Raw genomic sequence first — 23,679 nt, forward strand, 5'->3', positions numbered from 1 at the left:
GATGTCTTTGGCTTTCAACCTCAGAAGTCATTGGGTCCTGTGCATCCCTAGCATTGAATCAGTATGTTTGCTATGGCGCTCATAACATACAACCATGGAGTAGTGCTCATCACACACTAGCTGCCGGAAATAAAGCAGTAACTCTCCCCCTTCCCTTGGGTCTGATCAGCACTCTATCTATTCTGAACTTAGGGTCCACTCCGCACAGTCTCAATAAAGAGCTGCCGAGGGCTGCCTTGATAGCATAGCGGTGAAGTGCATGCTTTGTAAGCCTGAATGCCTGAGTTTGATACCTCAGAACCCACGTAAAAAGAAGCCAGGTGTGATGGGCTTGTGCTTGTAATCCTTGAGCTGGAGAGATGAGAACAGAGAGTCTTTGGGGCTCACTAACCAGTCAGGCAATACAGATTAAGTAAGCTCCAGGTTCAGTGAACTCTCTGGCTCAAAGAAAAAGTAGAAGGTGACTGAGGAATGACAGCTGATGTTGTCTTATGGCTTACACACACACACACACACACACACACACACACGAATGCATACACACACATACACACATATACACGCCCTCACATGCACATGCACACACACGCATGCACGCACACACAGAGTTGGTGAGTGTGCATATAAAATCATAAAGGAATAAAGAGATTCATCACTCCATTTTAATTTGTTAGAAAATTCTTAGCATCTCTTACTTGTCTTTGACTCTTAGACTCTTAAGAATTGTCAAAGAATTCATCTATAATATTATGGTTTTCCTGAATAACGAACAAAATTTTATGAGTTTTATGAATGTTTAATGAGGCAGTGTCACTACCAGCTGGTTGGATCGCCCAGGGCATTTCAATTTGTTACTATTATCTTTAATTTGCTTAAATATTTGTCATCATTACTTTCAAGGGGTTCATGTCCAGGGTTACTTATAACGTTCATTTTGTTGTGATTTCAGCTGGTTGGTGGTTTGTCTTAGTTTGATAAATTCTGCCAGAGCTGTCTGTCCAAGGGTTTTTGGAATCCTTTTGTCCCTTGCTCCACCTTCCAGCACCCCCAGATGAACTCCAAATGTAAGCCACTGTGGTATTCCTGTTGCAGACAATCAGGTCTGCGGTCTGGGTCACAGCTCATCGTCCTCTGATAAAGAATCTAGGTAATCGGTGTCGACGTAGAGGAGAAATCCAGAGAATAAGCTGTCTGCCCAGCCTGGGTCTGAGAAGAGGCCATTCTGGTCGTTGAAGAAGATCTCCAGCCAGACCTCATCTTCTGGCTGCAGGTAGATGACTGTGGACCCTGAAGCCACGTCATGGTTGCCTGTGTTGGCATCAAAGGTCCTTATTCTGTACTGCCCGTTGTGTACCAGCCCAATGGCTAGATGCTTATTGGCCAAGGTGATATCGTAAGAAAAGTAATAGATCCCTGGGAAAGCGCAGATAAACTTCCCGGTGGCAGGGTTGTAGTGTTCCCCCTCGTTGAAGAGGACCTTGTTAAATATGATGGGGAGCCTTTCTTCTGGGTAGCTGGTTGTGATGCCAACTGAAAAGGCCGACTTAAGCACAATGCTTCCACATCTGCACACTCCAGGTAGCCCTGGGTCCCCTTGATCTCCTCGGTCTCCCTTTGGCCCAGGAGGCCCTGCTGGGCCAACTTCTCCTTTCTCACCCTCTGGTCCCATGGGTCCTTTCTTCCCAGTCTCTCCTTGGTCTCCTTTTTCACCAGCAAGGCCCAGGGGTCCAGTTTTACCTTTTAGACCTTCAAAAACAGTTAAGAGATAAATCAATAGTTCTTGTAGAGAGTCACAAACAACATGCCTACACACCTTAATCATATCTTTTCAGCTTCCTGCTAATTAAAAGGCCTTTGGAAATCACTGATATACTAAAAATGAAAATAGAAAAATGTCACATAGATTTTTCTCCAGTATTTGAGATGTCAACTAGACCCCGATTAATTAAACTAATAAATTATTATTTTGAAGACAAATCACCTGGTGCTTATTAGTCATACCCAGGCACTTGTCACTATGGAAAGACTTCAGGAAGCTTGCTGGTATTTTCCCCAGAGCGAGTACTCAGAGAAGACAGAACCAGAGCAGAAGATGCTTTGGAGATAGCTTAGTCTTTGTCTTATTCTATCCCTGTTAGTGTTAATAATAAAATAACCAAAATCAAATTTGCTATTTATCATTTATTTACTATATACTAGGGCCAAAGTCAAATGTTTCATTTTCATGCATTAACTTATTTAAATCTCACAACAACTTTAAAAACCAAGAATTATTAGCTTCACTGCAGACGAGGAAACTGAATCAGGAGAACAGAGTTACTGAGTGATGGAGCTGTGATCTGAACAGCTGTCGGTCCCGCTCTGGAGCCTGTGCACCCATCCTCTAGGGAAACGTGTTGGGTTGATCCTGTAAACTGTAAGTGAACCTGGAACGTTGGGGCATCATGTGCTACTCTAGCTAAAAAATGGCAACTGCTTTCACCACTCTACAGTCCTGCTTTTTCAGGAGGAAACTGAGTCCCGAGGAGGCCAAGGGACTTGATGATGTATCAGGATTAGGAGGACCCGAAGCTTTCCCAGCCTCATGGTGTCTTTCTCCCCTCTGTCTAAACGCCTCTTAGCTTTCGGCTGGCTTTGTCACTTGATGTCTCACATCCTTTGTTTTCTAATATGAACTCCAACCAAGTCTAAGCCACTGTATAGGATTATTTCCTGCATGTCCAAAGCTTTATATCTGCAGGCTAACTGGAGGCTAACAGGGGAAAAATGATCTTGATTAAAAGCCATCGGCAAAGTTGTCCTTTTTCTTTTATAAAGCAGTAATAATTAATATAATAAAAGGTTTTAATTCTGAGATCAATTCCATGTCATAAATAGTACTTAGATAATAGTATTTCTACCCAAAGTATCCAAACTGTTGCTCTCCAGTTGTATAATTCTTTTGTCATTCAGAAAAATGTGTTGTTAATGCATGCTTTCACTTGTAACCATGGTTTTCTTCTCAGGGACTCTTATTCAGCTACACCATTATCTTGCTGGTGTTTTGATGTCAATTATTGAAGTGCTGTACATGCTTCAGGTTAAATGTGATAACTTGATTCTTTTTTCCTGTTAATTGGCAAAATCAACAAATACATATCTTGGTAGTGTAAAGTTTAGGAGAATTAAAACTTTACCCTTAAAATGTCAAGCACAGTGCTTTAATCCTTATGAAATAGCTGTTTAACAATTCATGATGCATGGAGGTTGTTGTCAACAAATGCCACCACTGTTGGTGAGACAAAAAATCTATATTCTTATCCACTACAGTTGTGGCCCCTTAATGCAGATGGTCCTGTTGAGTTAAAACTCTACTGGACTGAGCAGAACTCACCTGACAGGAGTTTCTGAGCTCCTACACTGCTTGATTCTTCGCGGGTAGAAATGGAACATAAACTTTCTTTTGTTGTTCTTGAGTCAAAGACTACAAAGTCTGAAATTTGTATTTGGGTTTCAACAGTAGCTTAACCTATTCTTCATCACTGATCTTCAATACAATAATAAAATCATTTGTGTGTCAGTAAAAATTTTAACCATAGGATTTCGTTATAAGCTCAAATCATGCTGCTTATAAGATTTTGGGTTAGTTCCTCCCTTTCTGGTTTCGAGGGCTCCATTTGTAATACAGAGACATTAGATATAAGTCTACCCCAACTTAGTGAGCAACACAGTCAACAGCGACTCAGTATGGCTGAGATAGAACCTGCTTCAGCTGTGGACTGGGTAGTGAATCTGATGAAGGGGTAAGGTCCTCCTGGCTTAGAGCCTGTTGTGGGATTCTCCTTTGTATGCTGAGAACACCAATGGTTAAGAAAGAAACTATCTTGGCCTTTGATAGGGCAAAGGAGTAGAGATAGGAAGGGAAAACTAAACTGAATGCTGGGAAGAAGAAGGCAGAGTTAGCAGAAGCCATGGAGCTGCCACCAGAGACAGACATGCTGAAACTTTGTCGGTAAGTCACTACCATGTGGTGATGCACAGATTAATAGAAATGGGTTAAATTAATATATAAGAGCTAGCCAATAAGAAGCTAAAACTAATAGGCCAATCTGTTATTTAATTAATATAGTTTCTGTGTGTTTATTTAAGGAGTCTGGGTGGCCAGGAAATAAACAAGCGGCCTTCCTACTACAAGAACCTACTTTAGCTGTGGACTGGGCTGTGAATCTGAAGAAGGAGTGAGATCCTCCTGGCTTAGGCTTCCCATTTGCATTCACTGAAATGCGAATTATAAATATGAGGAATTCTTTATAACCTCAGTGCTTAAATTTTCTATTGTAATATATATTTAATATTCCAAATTGCCAGATATACCTAGTCATGAAGTATATATAGTAATAATAATAGTAATATATAGGACCTCTTCCTTTTCATATGGAGAATTTTCCCATCTACTAGGAGACTATATTCTCAGGAGAATAAATCATTATGCATTAAGGATTAAACTCTGTGTACGTATTGAAGCTTGACCATATAGTTTCTTTTTAGTTCTTCCTCCTTCCTTTTATCCATGTATCTTCTGTCTAGTCATCCATCTGTCCTTCTGTCCCTCCTTCCTTCCTTCTGTATGTGATAGTGACTCAATGTGATTGGCTTATGCATACTAAAATTTTTATAATAAACTGGAATTAAAAGAGCTTCTTGAGGGTTTGACAGATGGCTCCACTGTTAAAGATTAGACTCACAACCAAAAAATATAACAACGCTTTGTGGGATAGTTCTAGAAATATTTGAATGAGAATGCATTTAGATTTAATTGAATATGATTGATATATTATGATGATTGCTACAGAGCAGTGAGATATGTTTTAGCAGAGAATTTATAATTTGGTGTAATCTTTTCATTTCTAGTTAGGGTGTAACAGAGTTGGAAGAAGAATACAATTAGTTTTGCTGGGACTTGGTGAGGTGAACGCAATATGGTATCCAAGAAGGGTACAGGAATGAAAAGACCTGGTGCTGTCACTGGAGAGGAAGCACTGGGCAGCACTTCCAAGGCTTTGACTCATTTGTCAGCCACTTGTCAAATGTGCTTTCCGAGTAATGTCTGCTTCCTTTCACAATGACAGTCAAGTCTATCTTTCCTCTCTGAGCCATGTTTAGACTTAGGTGTGTCTGCTGGATTTACATAATCTTCAGTTGGAAAAGTCTCTTTGTTTTTGAGTCCCAGTAGTTTCATTTGTAGTGTTATTTTATTGTATGTTACGGTTACTGCAGATTAGAATGGTGAATGTTAACATAAACAAGTTCCCAACATATGGTCAGTATCTGGAGCTACTGCAAAGCTGTACTTAGATGATCCTTTCCCTTCACTCCCTGACAAATGCGGGTGTTCCCAGTGACTAGAACAGGTTCTCAGTGTCCCTGGGGCCAGCTTGCAATGTCTAGAGCCGTGGTTCTCTGTAGTGAGATTTTGTTTGTGATCTAACAAGTAAAGCTCGCCTGAAGATTAGAGGGCAGAACTAAGCCACTAGAGGCCAAGGAGTGGTGACACACACCTTTAACCCCAGGACTCGGGAGAGAGAGGCAGAGGAATCTCTTGTTAGTTCAAACCCATCCTGGGCTACATGAGATTGAATCTGTCTTCAAGAGAAACAGCTCACACAAAGGTGATCCCAGCACTTGGGATCCCACACCTTTAATCTCAGCACTAGGGAGTTGGACACAGGAATGATACGACTGTGAAGAAAGAGAAAGGAATGTAAGGCGGGAGGAGACAGGAGCTTGGTGCAGTCTGAGGTTTCGGTGGAAATGCAGTCTGAGGATGCAGCTGAGGTAGCAGTCTGGAGATGTAGTCTGAGGATGCAGACAGAGGATACAGTCTGAGGACAGGATTGCACCTTTGGTCTGAGCATTGGTAGAGGTAAGAACTCTCTAGCGGCTGGCTGCTCTGCTTCTCTGATCTCCAGCATTAATCCCTATACCTTACTCTGAGTTTTTATTATTAAGGACAATTAGAATTGGTGCTATGGTTCACAACCTTCCTAATGCTGCAATGCTTTTTAATACAGTTCCTCACATTGTGGTGACCGTCAACCATAAAATTATTTTTGTTACTACTCCGTAATTGAAAATTTTGCCACTGTTATGAGTCATAATGCAAATATCTGATATGCATGATATCTGATATTAGACCCCTGTAAAAGGGTCGTTTGATTCCCAAAGCAGTTGCAATGCACAGGATGAGAACCAATGGTCTAGAGCCATTTGTGGTTGCTGAAGCTGGGAAAGGTGTGCCACTGATATCGAGGGACACGCTGTCAAACACCATACCTAACACTTCACCCTACCATAACAACTATGCAGCACTACATGGTATTAGTGTGGAGGCTGACAACTAGTCTCCAGAAATGAAGCTGATAGCTAGAGCTATCAAACAAAAATGTTTCTGAGCAAGCAGTGCACAGATACATAGAGGGATGAATAGATTGATGTATACAGGACTACCCCTAACCTCATAGAGCTAAAACTGTAGCATTTAAAGACATGAAATCCTATCTGAAATAGCAGTGGAACTACTTTATGGTTATATTAATCATTTTTGTTTACTCTGTGGCTTTGAGTGGCCACAGACTTATCTTTGTCCTGTGGATCACAATTTAATAATTAACAATATGTGACATTTACAAGTACTTAGCCCAAGCACTTATTCTATAGGATATTCTGTATACATGACTACCCTTAAACTTCACAATGGCCCTTACTATTGCCAACTTTCAAACGAGGCTCAAAGATGCTATTTGCCCAAGGATGCTAAGTAAAGTAACTGAAAGAGCCAAGATTTGAGTCTGTTTTTCAGGTGTCAACGCTTGTGTGATAAACCACTACGTGCTTCCTTTTAGACACAGCAAGCTGAGAGGGTCGGTCATAGAAAACAATAATCTCTGTGCCATTGAATTTTAAAGATATTTGTGATCATGGCTCAGTAGTAATCTATATTCACATGAGCTACCTTATAGACAGTCACCTTTGAATAACTACGTTTAAACTCCAAATTCAAAGTTTATCTGACATTGAATCTTTACATAATGTTCTTTATTATTGAACAATGCTCACACATCTGACAGCTTTGGGTTTGCTCCATGTGTTCTGCATGGAGCATTCGGAAATGACACTTAGCCAATAATCTGGATATATACTGTGGCACTATCTCTCAGAACCCCGGTAAATCAGGTGTGGTGATCGGGTAGAAGCGTGCGTTTTAGATCTATGTATTTTTTCTTTTCTTGTCTTTTGTCTCACTTGTCCACTAAGAAGCGCATTTTTCAGAGATGGATTTCACATTCTTTCCTCCTGTGGAGTTAACACAGCCTCTGGGGAATTTCAATTTGGTTTCTTCTGAAGGACGGTGGGGTCTGGCAAGCTTCCCAGGCTGACTTATCTGTAAGACGGGAAGCCTGGAAATGATGGAGGACGAGAGGACAAGCGTACTATCGTGGAGAGCTATGCAACAGGACAGGTGGGAGCGTGCGGCGTGAGGAAAGGCCGGCTATGTGACACCACTGTCCTTCTAGCTGTACGCATGCAAGAACAGAGAAGAGCTTGAGGAAGACTTGTTTAGAACATCGGCTCTGAGCAGGGTGGGAAACTGAGTTTCGGAATCCCAATTCTTTCCCTGCTCTGGCCCATCTGTTTGTCAATGCAGACCTCCACGCTTCCAGCTGTTGTTGGGTCATCCGGCATCAGTTGGTGGGAGCCCAGCTCCAGCCGTTCTGCACGGTGCATGCCCATCTGTGTCCCTCTCCTGCAGTGCCTTTAACCAGGCTCCGGTTTCTTACCTTCCCAATGTTACAGCGTCCACCAAGGGAGTTGTCACTGCAGCCAGCTAAGGCTGGAAAGAGCCAAAGCCGCATTTGAAGCATTGTCAGGGGAAAGGACATTGTTAGGATCACTGAAGGTGAAGCGGAGAACTGACCGATTGAAGGGGCAGTTCCCACCGAGAAGAAGCAACCAAGGGAGGAGACTAAGGAGGGGTGGAGGGGGTGTTTGCAGAACCCTTACCTGCCGTGCCCTTTTCTCCTTTCTCTCCTTTTCTGCCATCTCTACCATCCCTTCCAGGAAGGCCGATGCGACCATGGGGCCCAGGGGAGCCATTTGCTCCAGGAGGGCCTGGGGGACCCGGTAAGCCGGGAATGCTGCAGATGTACCTTGGAGAGTAGCTCTCTCCCTTGGCCTGATTGCCCCGAGGTTGTCCACTTGCACAGATAGCAAGACTTGTCACGTAGAGCAGGACAATCATCTTGGGCTCTAGGAGAGAAGGACAGACATCAGTGCACTCTCCAGGGCGGGGCCTTGGCACAACGGAGTTGGTGTGAACTGAGGCTGGGCGTGTGCACCAGCCTCCTCCAAATCTGATTTTCCTCACGTCTAGAATCCTGCTTTTCCTCTCCAGATTTAAAGATCTGTCAATTGTTATCGACACGGAATCCTCAGAGCCGAATACAGGGACTGAGAGAGATGAAGGATGCGAACATTCTAAAGGCGCCTCTTTGCTGCTTTTATTCTGCAAGAATGCATGAATTTAGCACAAAGACAAAGACCTTTGCTTTATTGTGCTATGAAAGGAAAATGACTCGGATAAATGCCAACACAGCTGGCACTACGCGGAGATAACTAATTGTCCTCTATTCTTTAGTATATACGTATCTCCAGTCTTCCTGTGTGCGTCCGCGCTGTGGAGAAAAGTGACATTGTGCCAATCCTGTGATTTAGGACTTTGTTTTTCACTTAACATTGATGTAAGCTCTTAGAGGACCAATTATCTGTAGCATTAATTGTTTTCTTTCTCTCTCCTCTCTTGCATGTAGAGACGTGGTGTGCAAAGCTGGGCCATCGTACACTGCTGGGTAAAACCCTCCTCATCTTTGCATGCATCCGCCAGGTTCTTAGGATTCATGGGAGAAAAGAAACATTTTCGGACAAACCATGTTTTCACTTGTTAATCATGTGTAATGCCAATTAGTAGTAATTACAGTACTGTGCAGGTCCTGGGGGAGTCTGACTCGTTAATTTAAAATTCACAGGATATAATGCCTCTGTATCCTATAAGCGGTTAGCACTAGGGGCTAATTAAAGAGCTGTGTGAACTTAAACCATGCACAGTGCCTCGTGCACTGTGTAAAGCAGATCCAGGTCTCTTTGAGTCTAACCCAATAGGACTTGGCGTCTTGCTCCACAGAGCCTGGATGCAAAGAGTAACGAAGGATTTATTAGTATGACATTCTGATGTGCAGGCTAAACACGATGTGTGTGTGTGGGGGGGTGACATAAGCTGGGCAGACCTGATTTTCAGACTGTGCCATCTTACGGATGAGTAGTTCCTTCAATGAGAGAATGCACACAGGTGTTTCTGTGGGCTGTGACCATGAATAGTCTTTGAATAGCTGCGCCTGTGTTTTCATACAGAATCTTCATAGTGCTTGATCTGGATAATTCTCTCTGGAGGAGGATAATAATAAAATATGGGAAAAGTGATCTGATGTTATTTTTGACTGCCACCCCAGGAAATTTAAAAGGCAAACTACTTGTATGGTGCCCATGGGGAGAATGTAACCTCTTGGAACTATACCCAAAAATTTTGCCCCACCGCTGGATTAACAACCTAAGAAATATGCATGAGATTTTGGAATAATCTCAAGTCTTAGAGATCTTATCATGAAAAACGTTTAAGCAATGTTTTCAGTGTTACTGGACTCTCCTATCAAAGGATGAAAACCTGTTTGCCGTGTTCTATGGACTGGACCTGCCATGTACTATTATATCAGTCTGTGTTCTGTTACATAATGAAATACCTGAGGCAAGAGCTTCACAAGGGAAAGAGGTTTATTTAGTTAGCAGTCTGGAGGCTGAGACTCCAAAGACCGAAAATGCCAACTGGCATAGGCTCTCTCAAAGGTCAATGTGACTACATCTTACCGTGGCATGTGGTATCAAGGTAGGAGGGATAGGGGGACAGGAAGCCAGAACAATGGAGAGTACCTATTTCGTGACTTTGCTCTGGGCTCCACCCCTTAGAGCTCCCAATGCCTCTCAAAACCACCACAATGGGATCAAGCCTCGGACACGGGAACCATTGTGTTAAATCACACCCCAAACAGGGCAAGTACCAACCTCAAAACACTGATGCTAGTGTTCAAACGGGATTAGGTTACTTCCTGACATTCCCTGGGGTTCTGATAGCAATATGAGTCCTTGTGAGGACTTCATGAAGAGGGACCGGAAAGATGCTGAGAGCCAGACGACCTGGAGGGCTGCTGCAAAGGAGTTTCAGCTGGATGTGGCACGGATGCTGCTTCCATAAACTCCCAACATCCATAGCTTCTGCCAAGACCTCCACAACAACACACCAACCAACATCCCAGTGTGGGTGGGATAAGGCTCACAGTATCCCCTGCCCCCCTCCATGGAGAAGCTATGATTGCTGAGGGACAAAATCAGTTTCTGAAGATACATATAATTTTTCTGTCTCTATATAATACAATTATCTCTATATTGGAGAGAGAGGAAAGAGGATGCTCAGGAGAGAGAGAGAGAGAGAGAGAGAGAGAGAGAAGAGAGAGAGAAGAGAGAGAGAAAGAAGAGAGAGAGAGGACATGATTTGGAAAATGAGAGGTGGGGGATCATGACAGGATTTGAAATGGCTATGATCAAAATGTATTGAACTTGTGCAAAAATTTTCTTTTAGAAGAACAAGACAGGAACTATTTTGATGAAAACACAGATAAAAACTAATAGAAGGGGCATCCTATGCACAACCTTTGCTATCGTTAAAACTGAATGCATTGGCTAAAGTATCAGTTCCTCTTTGTAGAACACAAGGAGGAGGCTCAGGGGGAGGATGCTCAGGAGGAGGATACTCAAGAGGAGGAGGCTCAGGAGGAGGATTCTCAGGAGGAGGAGGCTCAAGAGGAGGATGCTCAGGAGGAGGAGGATGCTCAGGAGGAGGAGGAGGCTCAGGAGGAGGATGCTCAGGAGGAGGATACTCAAGAGGAGGAGGCTCAGGAGGAGGGTTTAAACATACATACAGAAGACTGACTGAAGACTGAGGTTAAGAGTTATTTTTGAGAAAAACTTGAGAATATTGGGAGAAAAAGAGCTTTGGGAAGCCCGGGCACCAGTGGTGGTGTGAAAGTTTTCATGGGGATATTATGGGAAAGGAATGAACTGGGATCTGGTTAGTGGCAGACAAAGGGAGCAGGTAGTTTGGAATGTGCTTGGAAGTTTGACATGGGTGCTAAACATAAAACCCAGATCCTCCAAAAGAGCAGCAAGTACTCTTAAGCACCGAGCCATCTCTCCAGCTCCAGTTTTTACATACATTTAAAAATTTGTATTAACAAAACCTTTTCTAAAGTCTAATTTATTATGCTTAGAAGATTTTCCACACTTGAAGATACTAAATATAATTTTATATTTATTTCAATTCTCACATTTTATTTTATCACATATAAAGAATTGCTCCACCAGACTTTTCCTGATTAAAGATGTCGAGGCAGCAACACAACTGCATATTTCCAGCATCGTTTCCTGAACAACCCATTTTCACTCACTGCCCAAAGTTTAATGCATCACACGGAATTTGGTTGTTTTGACTGAGAATAAACCACATGAATCAAAACTTTACATTATAATAATTTTGGACAGCTTGGAAAGACATAATTTGCACAGTATAAAACTAATCAAAGTGTATGGCTCAGCACACACTATATGCCAACCTTAGGATATGTTTAAAACCCTCGGGAGAAAACGTCTCCATTAGCAGTCCCCTCTCTTGCAATATGCTTTCAAGCATTGGCTTGAATTATGTAAATTTATGTAGAATATGTACTGGCATGTATTTTATTTCCACTTTTATGCTTCTTTGGACTTAGAAAATCAAAGCTCTGGATATAATGCTAATCTCAGACAGGCCCTGAATGCTAAATGTAAATGGCTTTCTACCCTAACTTTTTCTTTAGAGATAGCGAAGTGACAGGTTTTTTCTTTAGATCTTAAAACATACATTTAAAAGCATATGTATATTCCAGACTTTTCATGTAAATATCTATTCTGAGTCTTTAAGGGAAAATGTAGCATTTTTTTTGTGTCATAGAATCCTTTCTTGCCAAACTAGCCATAAGAAACACTTGGGGAGGCATTGATTAAGTCAAAGTAAAGACTGGGCCTCTAGAAAATATACATGTAGCTTGAGATTTCTTAGTAAATCACATGATTTTTGTTGTACGGCTAGAAGATGCTATTCATGAGAACACAAAAGCTGGAGAACACTTCAAAGACTCAAATACGGTGAAGCAGGCCCACTTCTGGAGTACACCACAAAGGATTAAACACAGGGACTCAAACTGATATTTGCATCCTCGTGTTCACGACAACAGCACTCACAGCTGCTAAAAGGAGCAACGTGAGTGTTCACTAGCAGATAAAGAAACTGTGACAGGCATAGCAACAGCTTTAAAAGTTACAAGACATTTTGATGAATGCCACAACACGGATGGGCTTTCAAGGCATTATGCTCACAAAACTCTCAAGTCAGAAAAACAGCAGATCCTATAATACTCCGTTCATTCAACTTGCCTAGACAAGTCACAGTCACACAGAGACAAAACTTCTTTAATTCACAAAATGGCACAGCTGGGATTTGAACTGGCATCTTGTCGTAAGCACTGAGTGTTTGTCTATTACCTCATGACAGAAGACTGGATTTGATTAATTCAAGTTCAAAATACGCTTTGCCTGGAAATCATTAGGATGAGGAGAGATTATTGAGGAGGGCCAAAATGAGACCTCTCCTTGGCTTCTGAGGTAGACATTGCTCAATATCAGAATCTGTTCTTCTAGCTTCACTAGGAGAGACTATGAGGTAGGGACAGGATGAAGACCTGGATTTCCGAATCCCAGTTCCTTCTTTGATGAGCCCCGTAGCTCCATGCAGCTCCCATTTTCCTGTGTGAAACTGATTTTCTGATTTAAATGAGGTCCCTTCTCCTGGACCTCTGCAGGTCCCTTCAAGACCACACAACTGGTTTTATAGTATTTGCTTGCTCATTTTCATATCAAAACATAAGCTTCCTATTGCTGACATATATGACAGGCTGAGCTACAGCAGAAGCTCAACAATTTGAATGAGAAAATACATGTTTATTAGGATTTTTACAACAGCTCATGATTTATACTCTTGGCTGCTTTGTGTAAAGCGTTATGATGGGAGAACAGTGAAATAAGAAACTCGGATATTTGCAAAATTATTTTAGTCTATAGACTAACCCCTAGTCCATACCACCCACTCAAGGACCTCTTTGTGATGGGTTACAAGGCAGCCAAGGGCAGAGACCATTGTCCAAGGCCAAGAAGCCAGTGCCAGTTAGATTCAGAGCTAGGTCTTTACTTCCTGGATGCTTCCTAAAGAGCTACCTGCCTACTGAGCTAAAGACTCCATCATGACGGAGATGGGCCATGATCTCTACATTTGCCAAAGTTCTGAAAAAGAGAATAAACACCATACCGTGCTCTGGGAGGGTGGGTTGCTGCAGGATCCCCAATGTACAAAAGTCAGGATCTTTCCTAAGAGCTCAGTGAGAAACTTGCTTTGGTACCAGACAGAAGAGCAGGTCCAAGTTCTCAAAGATTTCCAAATAGTTGCGCTAAAAATAATCTTCTCGCTTAGTCCCAAAGAGCCAGAGGCTCTGGAAGTCATTCATCCAGCGAGGCTCAGCTCAGGGATCAGTTAAAATTATGGTTTTGTTTGGGACCAGCTGTAAGTGCCGGCTTTTCTTGACTGGTACGTTTGGAAGCGTACCATCTCTCTTGCTTTTAAAGATTTGCTCTTTTAATTTTTTTTCCCTCTTTTCACTGATTTTCCAATAGGACGGTTCTGTGAAAAAAATTGCTCACTGACTGGAAATTAGTTATTAGCTTAGAGAAAAGAATCATTTACTGTGTGGCGCTTTTTAAGTGAGGACCAAGAAGCATCATCCCTACTCTTGGCAAATATGGCAGGAAGCAGGCCTTTCATTCTCTGTACTGCAAATGAGAGGCTACGAGAACTGTATTGATGCTTTCTTTGTTCTTAGCTGAATAGACAAATGATTGCTTGTGTTGGGAGATGGATATGTAGGCTCCACTGTTGCTTGACAACATTTCCTAACAAGTCCAAAGGTATGGTGTATCTCTGAAGCCCAAACAATTTACTGTTTCAGCAATCAACACCCTTGTTGCCGTCTGACATGTCTTTCTTATATCTCCTTGGCAACAGCAATCTGTAATACGTGATGTCACTTATGGAAATCAGGTGATAAAAAAAAACAACTCGTCTTATCCTCCGAATTCTTCTCAACAGAAAGAATTCTAATTGAAAGAGATTTCGTTTTTGTTTCCTCTTTTGTTTCCCTAGAGTCTTGGAATTGAACACTGATCGCAGATTTTACCAAAACTATGAGTGAATCTTCTTCTGATGAGATTTACATTACTTCTAAGTACCCATCCTCCACTCTGGAGGGTAGATCCTTTAAATTTGTTGACTTTCAGAACCTGAACACCATCATGGCATGTACAAACAAAGTCTTAAACATCAGTTAGGTAATTTATTTTCTAAATCAGTGTTGACTCCTACAAAGAGTCCCTATGTTTACTTCTCAGCCTCAAATAAAACGCTTGTGCTTAATTATTTTTAGGTTTTCTTACAATTCTTGACATGCACTAATAAAGTGCATCAAGTTTCAGCCATGGAAAGCTTAATTTTAGGTGGTGCAGCTTCATAATTAATTAATTAATTATTGTGTTTTTTTTTTATGACGACTTCTTTGATTTTTTTCCTCTCACTGTCTGGAATAGAACAATCTCTGAGGTTAACACACAGTAATTGTATGCATTAAGTGATGTTCTTGTGGTATTTCCACACATGTCTACATCATTCTCTGATCAAAACCAGTTGTTACTTTTCCATCGTCCTGATACTACAGACCTCAGCCTGTATTAACTGCTACTCTATACTGTATTTACTGTCATGTAGCCCTGGTTGTCCTGAAACTCACTCTGTAGATTAGCCTATCTTTGAACTCACAAATATTGGCCTGTCTGTCTTCCAAGTGCTGGGATTAAAGGCATGCACCAATATACCCTGTCTAGTGTTTACCATATTTTATGTGCAAATATTTCTCATATATTTAAAGGATCATAGTATTTTATGCCATTTAATATTTGATTTTTGCCCTTTCTAAAATTACTTTTCATTTCAGATAATTTAACACAATCTATGTCTTCCTTGAACTTTTCTCTGCAGAGAAAATGAGCCTTTGGAATGCCCTCTTAGCATGCTCGGAGCTCAGATGTAGACAATACTTTTAGCTCTATTTCATGCCATTATTTTCACACTTATTTCAGAAGCACTGGTAAAAAATTATGGGAAGAAAACAGGTTGAAGGAAGCCTTGGCTTAGATTAACACCTCAGATTCCATTTTTATTGGCTACTTGCCTCAAGACCAAGGTCTTACTGTGTTTTTTTTTTTTCCTAAGCATATAATTTTATCTCTCAGCTCATACTATTACTTTCTTAAAGCTTTGATTTACTTTTCAACTGAATTCATTTCAAGTCATTCAAATCCATCCAATGTTCAGAGAACACTCAAAAGCATTCTGGTAACCCAAGCTCTCAAAAAGGGGAAAAATGAAGTCCATAACTGTAGTTGCTACAATTTCCTCCAGTCGCCAATCTGAAGCTACAGCATGACATTCACAAAATACAAAATTGGTAAGCTGCGTGCAGAAGTGGCCTTCAATGGTGGATCTGAGGTGGTCCATTATACCACTGGGCACACACACACGCACACGTACATGGACACACACACACACACACACACACACGTTACTTTGCTAGTAACAGAACTGCTTTCAAAAGATGATTCCAGATGATAGTTATTGAGCAGATGACAAGCATTAGGTCCCTCAATCCTCACTATATCCTCTTGTTCTCCTTTAAGTACCACAGGGAGCCTGATCTGTAGTTAATATGTTCCAACACAATACCTATTTTCTTCCTAGGATGCGACTAACTATATAAGACCAAGTTTCTGCACCCAACAGTTTACAGAGCTGTGGACCTCACAAATTTGTTCTTCTCCTCCTTTCCACAAGTACACTGAGCTTGAAATCAAATCTTGTTATTCTAGCCTTAGAATTTTGCTTATGATATACCTTGTGGCTTCAGGTCAGAATGAACCAAATCCTCTCCAGCCCCTTTCTCCATCTGTTTATCTTCATCTTCCTCATCACCGTTTCCACCAGAATCGCTCCATGATACGTTCAAGCATTTATGAGACTCTCTCTTGAAGTCTCCTAACATGTTATTCAGACGTTTCTATGGATCCGACTTCTGTGGTTCTAAACCGGATCTACTAAATTAGCACACCAATGGATAAGGATAAGATATTTTCTTCAAAGGTCTCTGGGTGATTCTGATGGGTAGCCTGGCTTTGGGAACTTTCGGCTATCATTCAACGTATCCTTTTATTCACAGCTTCGTCTTGTTCTCGTACTGCCTGGTAGTCAGGGGCTGAACTCTTGGCTTTTAGCAAATATAGAGAATGCTTACAGTGTAAAAATTGAATGGAGACTCCATCCAAGATTCCCAGAACTGTGCTTGACAGGATGGTAAGGATTCCCATCATCCTGGAATTCCAGTTGAGGACCAAAGATAGAGAAAAATGAATCATTAATTGTCTAAATACCTCTGAAAGCTGATTGCAAAGCAGAAGAGTCTGACATCCACTCTCATCTATTTTCAATGTACGGTTGACAAGAAGCCAAAGAAAATCACTGGAAAGACTAGGGGGAGCCAGCAGGAAGATTGCTGCTTGTGGTTCCTTCTTCATATTGGGTGGTACCTGAGCAGGAGCTGAGAAGCTGGCAGGTGTCTGCTCAGAGACGGCAGGAAGTTCAACTCCCAGCCAGGGAGTCTTCCTTGATTCCAGACACTAAACATTTAGAAGATGAAGATTGCTTGCGAAGAGATAGCAGAGCATGTCGAGCTATGAAAGGCAAGTATTGCAGGGCTTGGAAGCACCAAGAGGCTAGATGGAGCTGGACTATTTATACCAGGCCATTGGCTACAATGGGGAGTTTCCTCAGACATAGACACTGGTCTGGTGGCCTCACTGGACATCAGTTTGAAAGTAAATTGTCCATATTGGGATGCTGTGAAGAATGGGGTTCCAAGCATATCTTTGGTGACCTGCTAATGCACTTCACTTAACAGAGTCACCATTTAAATTCTTGGGGCAGGTGGCAGGAGTCTGTATAAGTGCCACTTACGTAGTTTGAACATTTTCTTCTAACTCTCTTGCCTTCTGAGCTGACTGTAGGGGCGCCAACAGTGGGAGGGACTTGTGATGACAGGAACCAGGTGGTGGAAGAGCATTCCACATTGACCTGAAGCTGTGGAGAAAGACCAGGTTTTGTATTGGATTGAAATAGATGTTTTTACAATTTTCTTCTTAGTATTTGAAGAGGAATCATACAGACTGACGAAAGTGTTCATGTGTCCAGAAAGCTGAAGAATTTGTTTGTTAGGTCATGAAAATGCAGGGAAGGTTCAAACAATGAATGGGAGAAAAATGAGCTTGTTTCTTATTTATTTTATGTGAAGAACAGAACTTTAATCGATTCATAAACTTTGGAGAGCGTTCTGAAAGCACAGAGAAGGGATCGCCGGGTGTTTCACAGGTAACACAGTTGAGTGTTTGGTCCAGAGGGTCTCTGTCTAAGAAAATGAGATGACCTAAATATGAAACAGGAGTAAGCATTGTCAAGCAGAGAAGCAGAACACTGCCAGACTGAGAAAACACTTCATCCGAGTGCCTGGATGAATGGGAAGAGCCAATGAGCATGCAGTGAGCATGGTGGTGATCCTGGACCACATAGGCTCTGCTCATCATGGAAGGTTCTGCTTCTCATCTTGGGTTAGGTAGAAGTTCCTGAAGGGCCGTGATCAGGACTAGGGGAGGATCGCTGGCTTTCCCTCCATGCTGCTGATGAAGAAGGCAGAGCCCGTGGCTGTGCCACTCTCTGACTTTATAAAGTGACCGAAAACAATGAAAGGACCTCTCACTGTAGAGAAGAAGTAGGTTCAGAGGTGTAAAGGGGTTTTTGAAAAGGCAACATTCTGGTTCAACGAAGGAACAAGTATAATTGGCCCCTGCTGTGTACTATGCATTGTCCCAGGCCCCGAGCCTTGAGAGGAAAGAGAAGACCAAGCTTGAATCCAGTGGGGTTTTACCTTATTTCCCAGGGAAGGGCCTTAGAAGACAGCTGCCTGATTTTCTCAATTCATACTTAAGAAACAGTTTAATGAAGAAGGGATTTTTACCCACTTTTGGCATGTTTTTATTAGTTCTAAGCTGGAACTAGAACGTGGGTCTCTTCATGGTGGCCAAGCTTCTTTCCACTAAGTACAACCTCACCAAGTCCCTACTCTTAACTTGCCACGTACTAGACACTGGTGTTTTTGATATACACAAATATTTATTATTGTAAATATAGTGTCTAAGGTTATAATGCTTATCTTTGTTTAAAATGCCATTTTTCATATCCAAAATGTAAGGATTTTGTAAAAACAGTTACAGGATAATTCAAACATACTCAGAAGAAGGAGAAAGGGTCTAGTAGTGAGTTCGTGTTCCCACCACCCATACTTATTGGTGACTGAGGCTGATACTGTTGGTTTGACACCCTCATGCTCTTAATTGCCTTTCTCCTTCTTGCATTTTCATTATTTTCAAATGAAAATAATGTCTGATATCATATTATTTTGTCTATAATTGGTCACATGAAGCCCAGAAATGTTCATCATCTTGCGTATTAATAGTATGGTTGACACCACATAGTTCTCTTGGCTCCTGAGACCATTTAAACACAATTGGGCATATCCTAGTAAGGTTCAAAATATCTTAAAAGCACTTTTTTATGAGCCACTGCTTTTGTGCACTAAAAATTCAGAAGTGTAATGTTTATGTGACCACCAAGATTTTTTTTTCCACAAAAATTTCTGTGTGCTAGAAATTTAAGAAAGAGTTCTTTGATTACTTCTTACAGAAATTTCAGGAAAACTTGGGTTCACTGCAGGTCTAACTGTGGACCATGAATTCTGGGAGGGAATGTGGTTCCAAGCTTATGCACAGTTCAGTTCTCTGACACATTGAGGAATGGTTAGGCATCCAGCAAGAGTCAAAGCTAATACTTTCCAAACAAAATCCGCCCTAGTGTTTCAAGAGAATTTGGAAATTGCTGGAGAACAGGTCATCCTAGAATCTTGGAATGTAACAGGTAACATGGCAAACAGCATCACTCTGAGGGTCTTACAGACTTGAGCATATCAGTTTTGGAGTGTGTCTTTTAGTGCATGTAAGCTTGTATATGTGCAAGTGTATGTGCATACAGGTGCATATGTGTATGCATGTGTGTCGAGACGGAGGACAGCCTTAGCTCTTGTTCAACAGGCATCATCAAGCTTGTTTGGGCAGTCAGGACTCTCATTGACCTTGAGTTCACAAGTAATGTAGGCTGGGTGGCCAGTAAACCTGAGGATGGGAAAGCCAAGTGATGCAACAGTACAATGGAATGCCGCTCAGCTTAGAGTGACAGACCGCACACTCCGACAGTGCTCTAGAGCAATGTCATGTGAAGGAAGGCAGTTTCTGAAGTCCTCACACTGAGGTGGTGTCAATCCGCCACCAAGTCACTGTGGCCTGGAAGAGGACAGGGAGGCACAGGAGGAGGATATTTGTGCTTTGTCTGGGACTTCGATTTGCTTCTGACCTGGCTACTCCTGGCTTTCAAACCTTGGAACTTTGTCTGGAATTTTCACTATCAACTCACCAGAGCTAAGGAATTTGAGTTCACTAGCTTTCCAGAGTCTTCCACTTGAAGATGGAAGACAAAGGGGTTTCTTACCTTCTATGTGCTCATAAGCCTGTCTTAAGAAATCTTTGCATCTCAATGTGAAACACTGAGAAATTATTTACTTGAAGGTTTTCCTTGAGGTCTATATCCACACAAGTCAAGTCTTGATGTGGTGATTGCGTCTTTTTTATGCGGAGAGACTGAAGGGATGCAGGATACATGTTCAGTTAAATTAAATGGAATTATTGGCACAACATTGTGGGAGTAACCAAACATTTTTTATATAAAAAACTGTACTTAATTTTTGAAAGTGTTACCAATGTTTGTGTGTAAAACTCTTGCAGGAATGGAGAAAACTATTTATTGGGAGCCTCAGCAAAAGTGAGAAAGCCAGCTTCTACCTTGAAAAGATTTGCGGGCAAGTATGGGAAGCCAGATTTTTGTGCCTAAGTTTTACCAGCTATAGATCCAGGTGTAACATGTACACCTCACAAAAGGGAGTTTTGAAAAATGTTCCTCTCTCTCTCTCTCTCTCTCTCTCTCTCTCTCTCTCTCTCTCTCTCTCTGTAGGGGGGGGGAGGGAGGGAGGGAGAGCATGTGTGTGCAGGTACACAAAGAGACCAGAATAGGGTGGTGGATCCTCTTGGGCTGGAATTACAGGTGATTAGGAGCCAGCCAGACACAGGTATTAGGAATTAAACTCTGGTTTTCTGCAAGAGCACCAAGTACTCTTGATCACTGAGTCATCTTTCCAGTTCCTCAAAAAGCACCTTTGAATAATAATCCTGATTCACTCATTCTTGCAGCACCCATTTACAGCCAAGGACTAGAGTTCAGAAATTCTCAATACACGTTGGCTGAGTTAACAACCAATTCTAATGAAATGTAATAATACAACAGAAAGACTGGTTGGTTTCTGGGCAACCACTGATGAGCATGGATCAAGAATCAGGAAATATTTTTTTTTCTTGCTATAGAAACTGTTTGTTATCTCTCACCTGATGCTTTTGCACTTCTCCATCTTGGCAAGAGTTTTCTTACTGTAGGACAATGGTCTTGTACCCTGGAAAGATTTTTCACTTGTATTGCTTTAATAAAATGACGATTGGCCAGTAGCCAAGCAGGAAGAATAGGCGAGGTGATCAGAACAGGTGGGAAGAGGAAAGGTTCAGTCTGTAGTCATCACCCAGACCAAAAGGAAGCAATACGAGAATGCCTCTCTGATAAAAGATACCAAGCCACGTGACTAACACAGACAAAAATTATGGGCTAATTTATGATGTAAGAATTAGTTACTAAGAAGCCTGAGATAATAGGCCAATCAGTTTATTATTAATGTAGGCCTCTGTATGTTTCTTTGGAACTGAAAAGCTGTGGAATTGGATAGGACAGAAACCTCCATCAACATTTTCCTTCATGTCTGTGGTTAAAGTGAAGCTGAACAATAGACTTTTGATAAGTTAACAGCATCACTTGCCTATTTAAAAACTATTCTAGTGATTAAATGCACTCCATCCCTTTTGACTCAAAGAAAATACAAATCAATGATGGCAAAGAATACGCAGTGAACAAAGGTATTAAGTATATAGCATTTGGTAGGCATCTGTCTACGTTATAAATGGGTTTAGAACTCAGTAGGCAATGGCAGTGCTGACGTTCTGGTTGAAACCAGGGACTTGACTTGAAAACATTTTGACTGAAACTTCAGTTACATTCTTGGGGGAAAAACCATTCACAGTGAGGCTGACCATAGCCGTGTATGACAATGAAGGTGATGGTTTTCTTGTATTGAGGGCTTGCTAGGTGCCAGGCCCTGGACCCAGGACATGACCTTTGTCTTATTTTCCTAAAAGCTGGATTTGTCAGTGTAGTCAGTGTACCTCATTTCAACCTTCATGAGGACAAGGAAAGAGGACAGGAAGCTGCCCAAGAGTAACCCACAAGTGAATATTATAATCCCCATTGCCCATCCACGTAAGCTGTAGCTTCAGGGGAGTAAGTGTTGGAGCCAAGGTGAAGAGCTGAGGTTCAAGGGAAACATCTTATGGCCCCAAGTTTCCATCGTAATTGCCGCTCTTAAATGTCCAGCTAGATGGTGGGTGGGACGCAAGCAGCCAAGAAATGCTTCTGGGATTTTCATTCTGGCCATGGCTCCGTGGTTAGATTCTAGGTGAGGTAAAGAGGAGGAGTTCCTCCCAGGCCAGCAAGGCAAGTCTGGCTTCATTTAGAATGCCACCTGTGGCCAATGTCCCAAAGGAAGGAAATTCAAGATGCCAGAAGAAATGAGGGACCTGGGATCTCACCTCCAGCTGTGCGTGGAAACCGGCAGCTCCTGGCAGCCAGCTAACAAAAACCTTCAGCTCATTAAGAATGAAAAGGAATTGGTTCCAGAGCTTCTCGTTATGCAAACCTGGCCAAGGTAAAGGGAAAGAACTAGAAGTACAAATGGAAGAGGGGTTGCTTTCCACCATGTAGGTGGCATTGGGTGCAGTGTGCGACCCACCTTGCTCTTGGCCCCGCAGAATGCACGGGCAGCCAGAAGTCTGCTTACACCTCCAGTGAGAGAGGGACAGCTCCTCTGCTTGTGGGCAGGAACAGTCGCTGCTTTGCCCATAGGTGGTGTCCAGGGAAATACGTTTGTGGGCCACCATAGGGCCTGTCTGAAGGACTTCAGCCACAACCTGGAAGTTTTCAAAGGGATGCTGCGTATTGACTGGGGTCCCAGTTTGAAGACATCTAGTAACACCTGCTTATGCAGCACGGTCTTTATCCCTACCACCGTCAGTCTTGACCACTAGAGAAGTACAAAGTAGGTTGTATTATCATCTTACTACCAGCGTAGAAACAGGCTTCAAATGAGAGAAAGAGTCCAAAGCCTTGCAGCCGAGTAGAGATAAACATGGCCTGGAAAACCAGGCTTTTCAGATCCCGCCCTTTAGCTTAAAATGGGAGCAGTGATGACTGGAGACACTTCACGAGAAGTGGCTCATGCTGTGTACGGCACATAGTGGGTGCTGGGGAAACTTTAAACGGGAGAGCATTGTACTGCAGTTTTGACTGCTGGCCTTGGATAAGTGCTATTATCTGTTTGTGTGTCTTCTGTCCACCCCCCTCTCTTCTGAAAATCATTCAGAGGCCCTTCTTCAGCTCCAGGAGAGTCGCTCAGTGATCCTGCCTAACAGTGAGAATTCTATGACAGTATGTATAAGGACAAAACAACATAGGTGATGCTTTATGCTTACTATTTAATAATAATAGTAATAGTCTACTGAACTCATTTCTTTCCATACATTTCAGGTCTATTAAAATGTTCTGGCATTTTTAAATGTCTCTTCTAGTAGTGGGAGACACATGTTCTCTGCTTGGCTTCCTGCTAAAAACTCGTGAGGCCTCTTGGCACAGGGGCCTATGAGTGGCAGCCAAGGGCAGTGTCAAGGCTGCCATAGATCCAGCAAAGGCACTCTTAGAAGAGTGTGGTATCTCTTGCATGAACTACCCTTTAGCCAAAACAATGTCCTCACAGACTATGTCATTGTGGGGAGATCTGGGAAACCCAGCAAGCATTCGCCGTGTGCAGTGACTCACAGGGAGGACTGGACACCACAGACTGACAGAGACAAGAGCAGTAATGTGCTCTCCTGGAGTCTGAGTTAGCAGACTCTCCAGGCCTTCTCTCTCTGCTCATGGCCATTTCATTGTGGCCGTAGGTGGGGTGAGACCCTTGGCTTTCGGCCAAAGTCATTGTCGTC

General features: G+C 42.2%; 1 protein-coding gene across 6 annotated transcripts in view; it reads right to left on the reverse strand.

The window, feature by feature from the left end:
- Positions 1 to 640: 640 nt before the first annotated feature.
- C1qtnf7 (C1q and TNF related 7) overlaps positions 641 to 23,679 on the reverse strand; it is a 100,951-nt gene continuing 77,912 nt past the window's right edge. For 3 of the 6 annotated variants that reach the window (XM_048415246.3, XM_048415245.3, XM_048415247.3), the window contains exons 2-3: positions 8,041 to 8,286; positions 641 to 1,746 (exon numbers count right to left, since the gene is read on the reverse strand). In XM_048415246.3, coding sequence (XP_048271203.1) covers positions 1,115 to 1,746; positions 8,041 to 8,278 — 870 coding nt within the window. In that variant the 5' untranslated portion in view covers positions 8,279 to 8,286 and the 3' untranslated portion in view covers positions 641 to 1,114. Of the gene's footprint in view, positions 1,747 to 8,040; positions 8,287 to 16,228; positions 16,250 to 17,344; positions 17,468 to 23,679 lie in introns of those variants that run through there. The other 3 variants (XM_085691933.2, XM_085691932.2, XM_085691931.2) reach the window with 2 other exon arrangements.

The sequence above is a fragment of the Myodes glareolus genome, chromosome 8, assembly GCF_982192425.1.
Source record: "Myodes glareolus chromosome 8, mMyoGla1.1, whole genome shotgun sequence".
Classification (NCBI taxonomy): Eukaryota; Metazoa; Chordata; class Mammalia; order Rodentia; family Cricetidae; genus Myodes; species Myodes glareolus.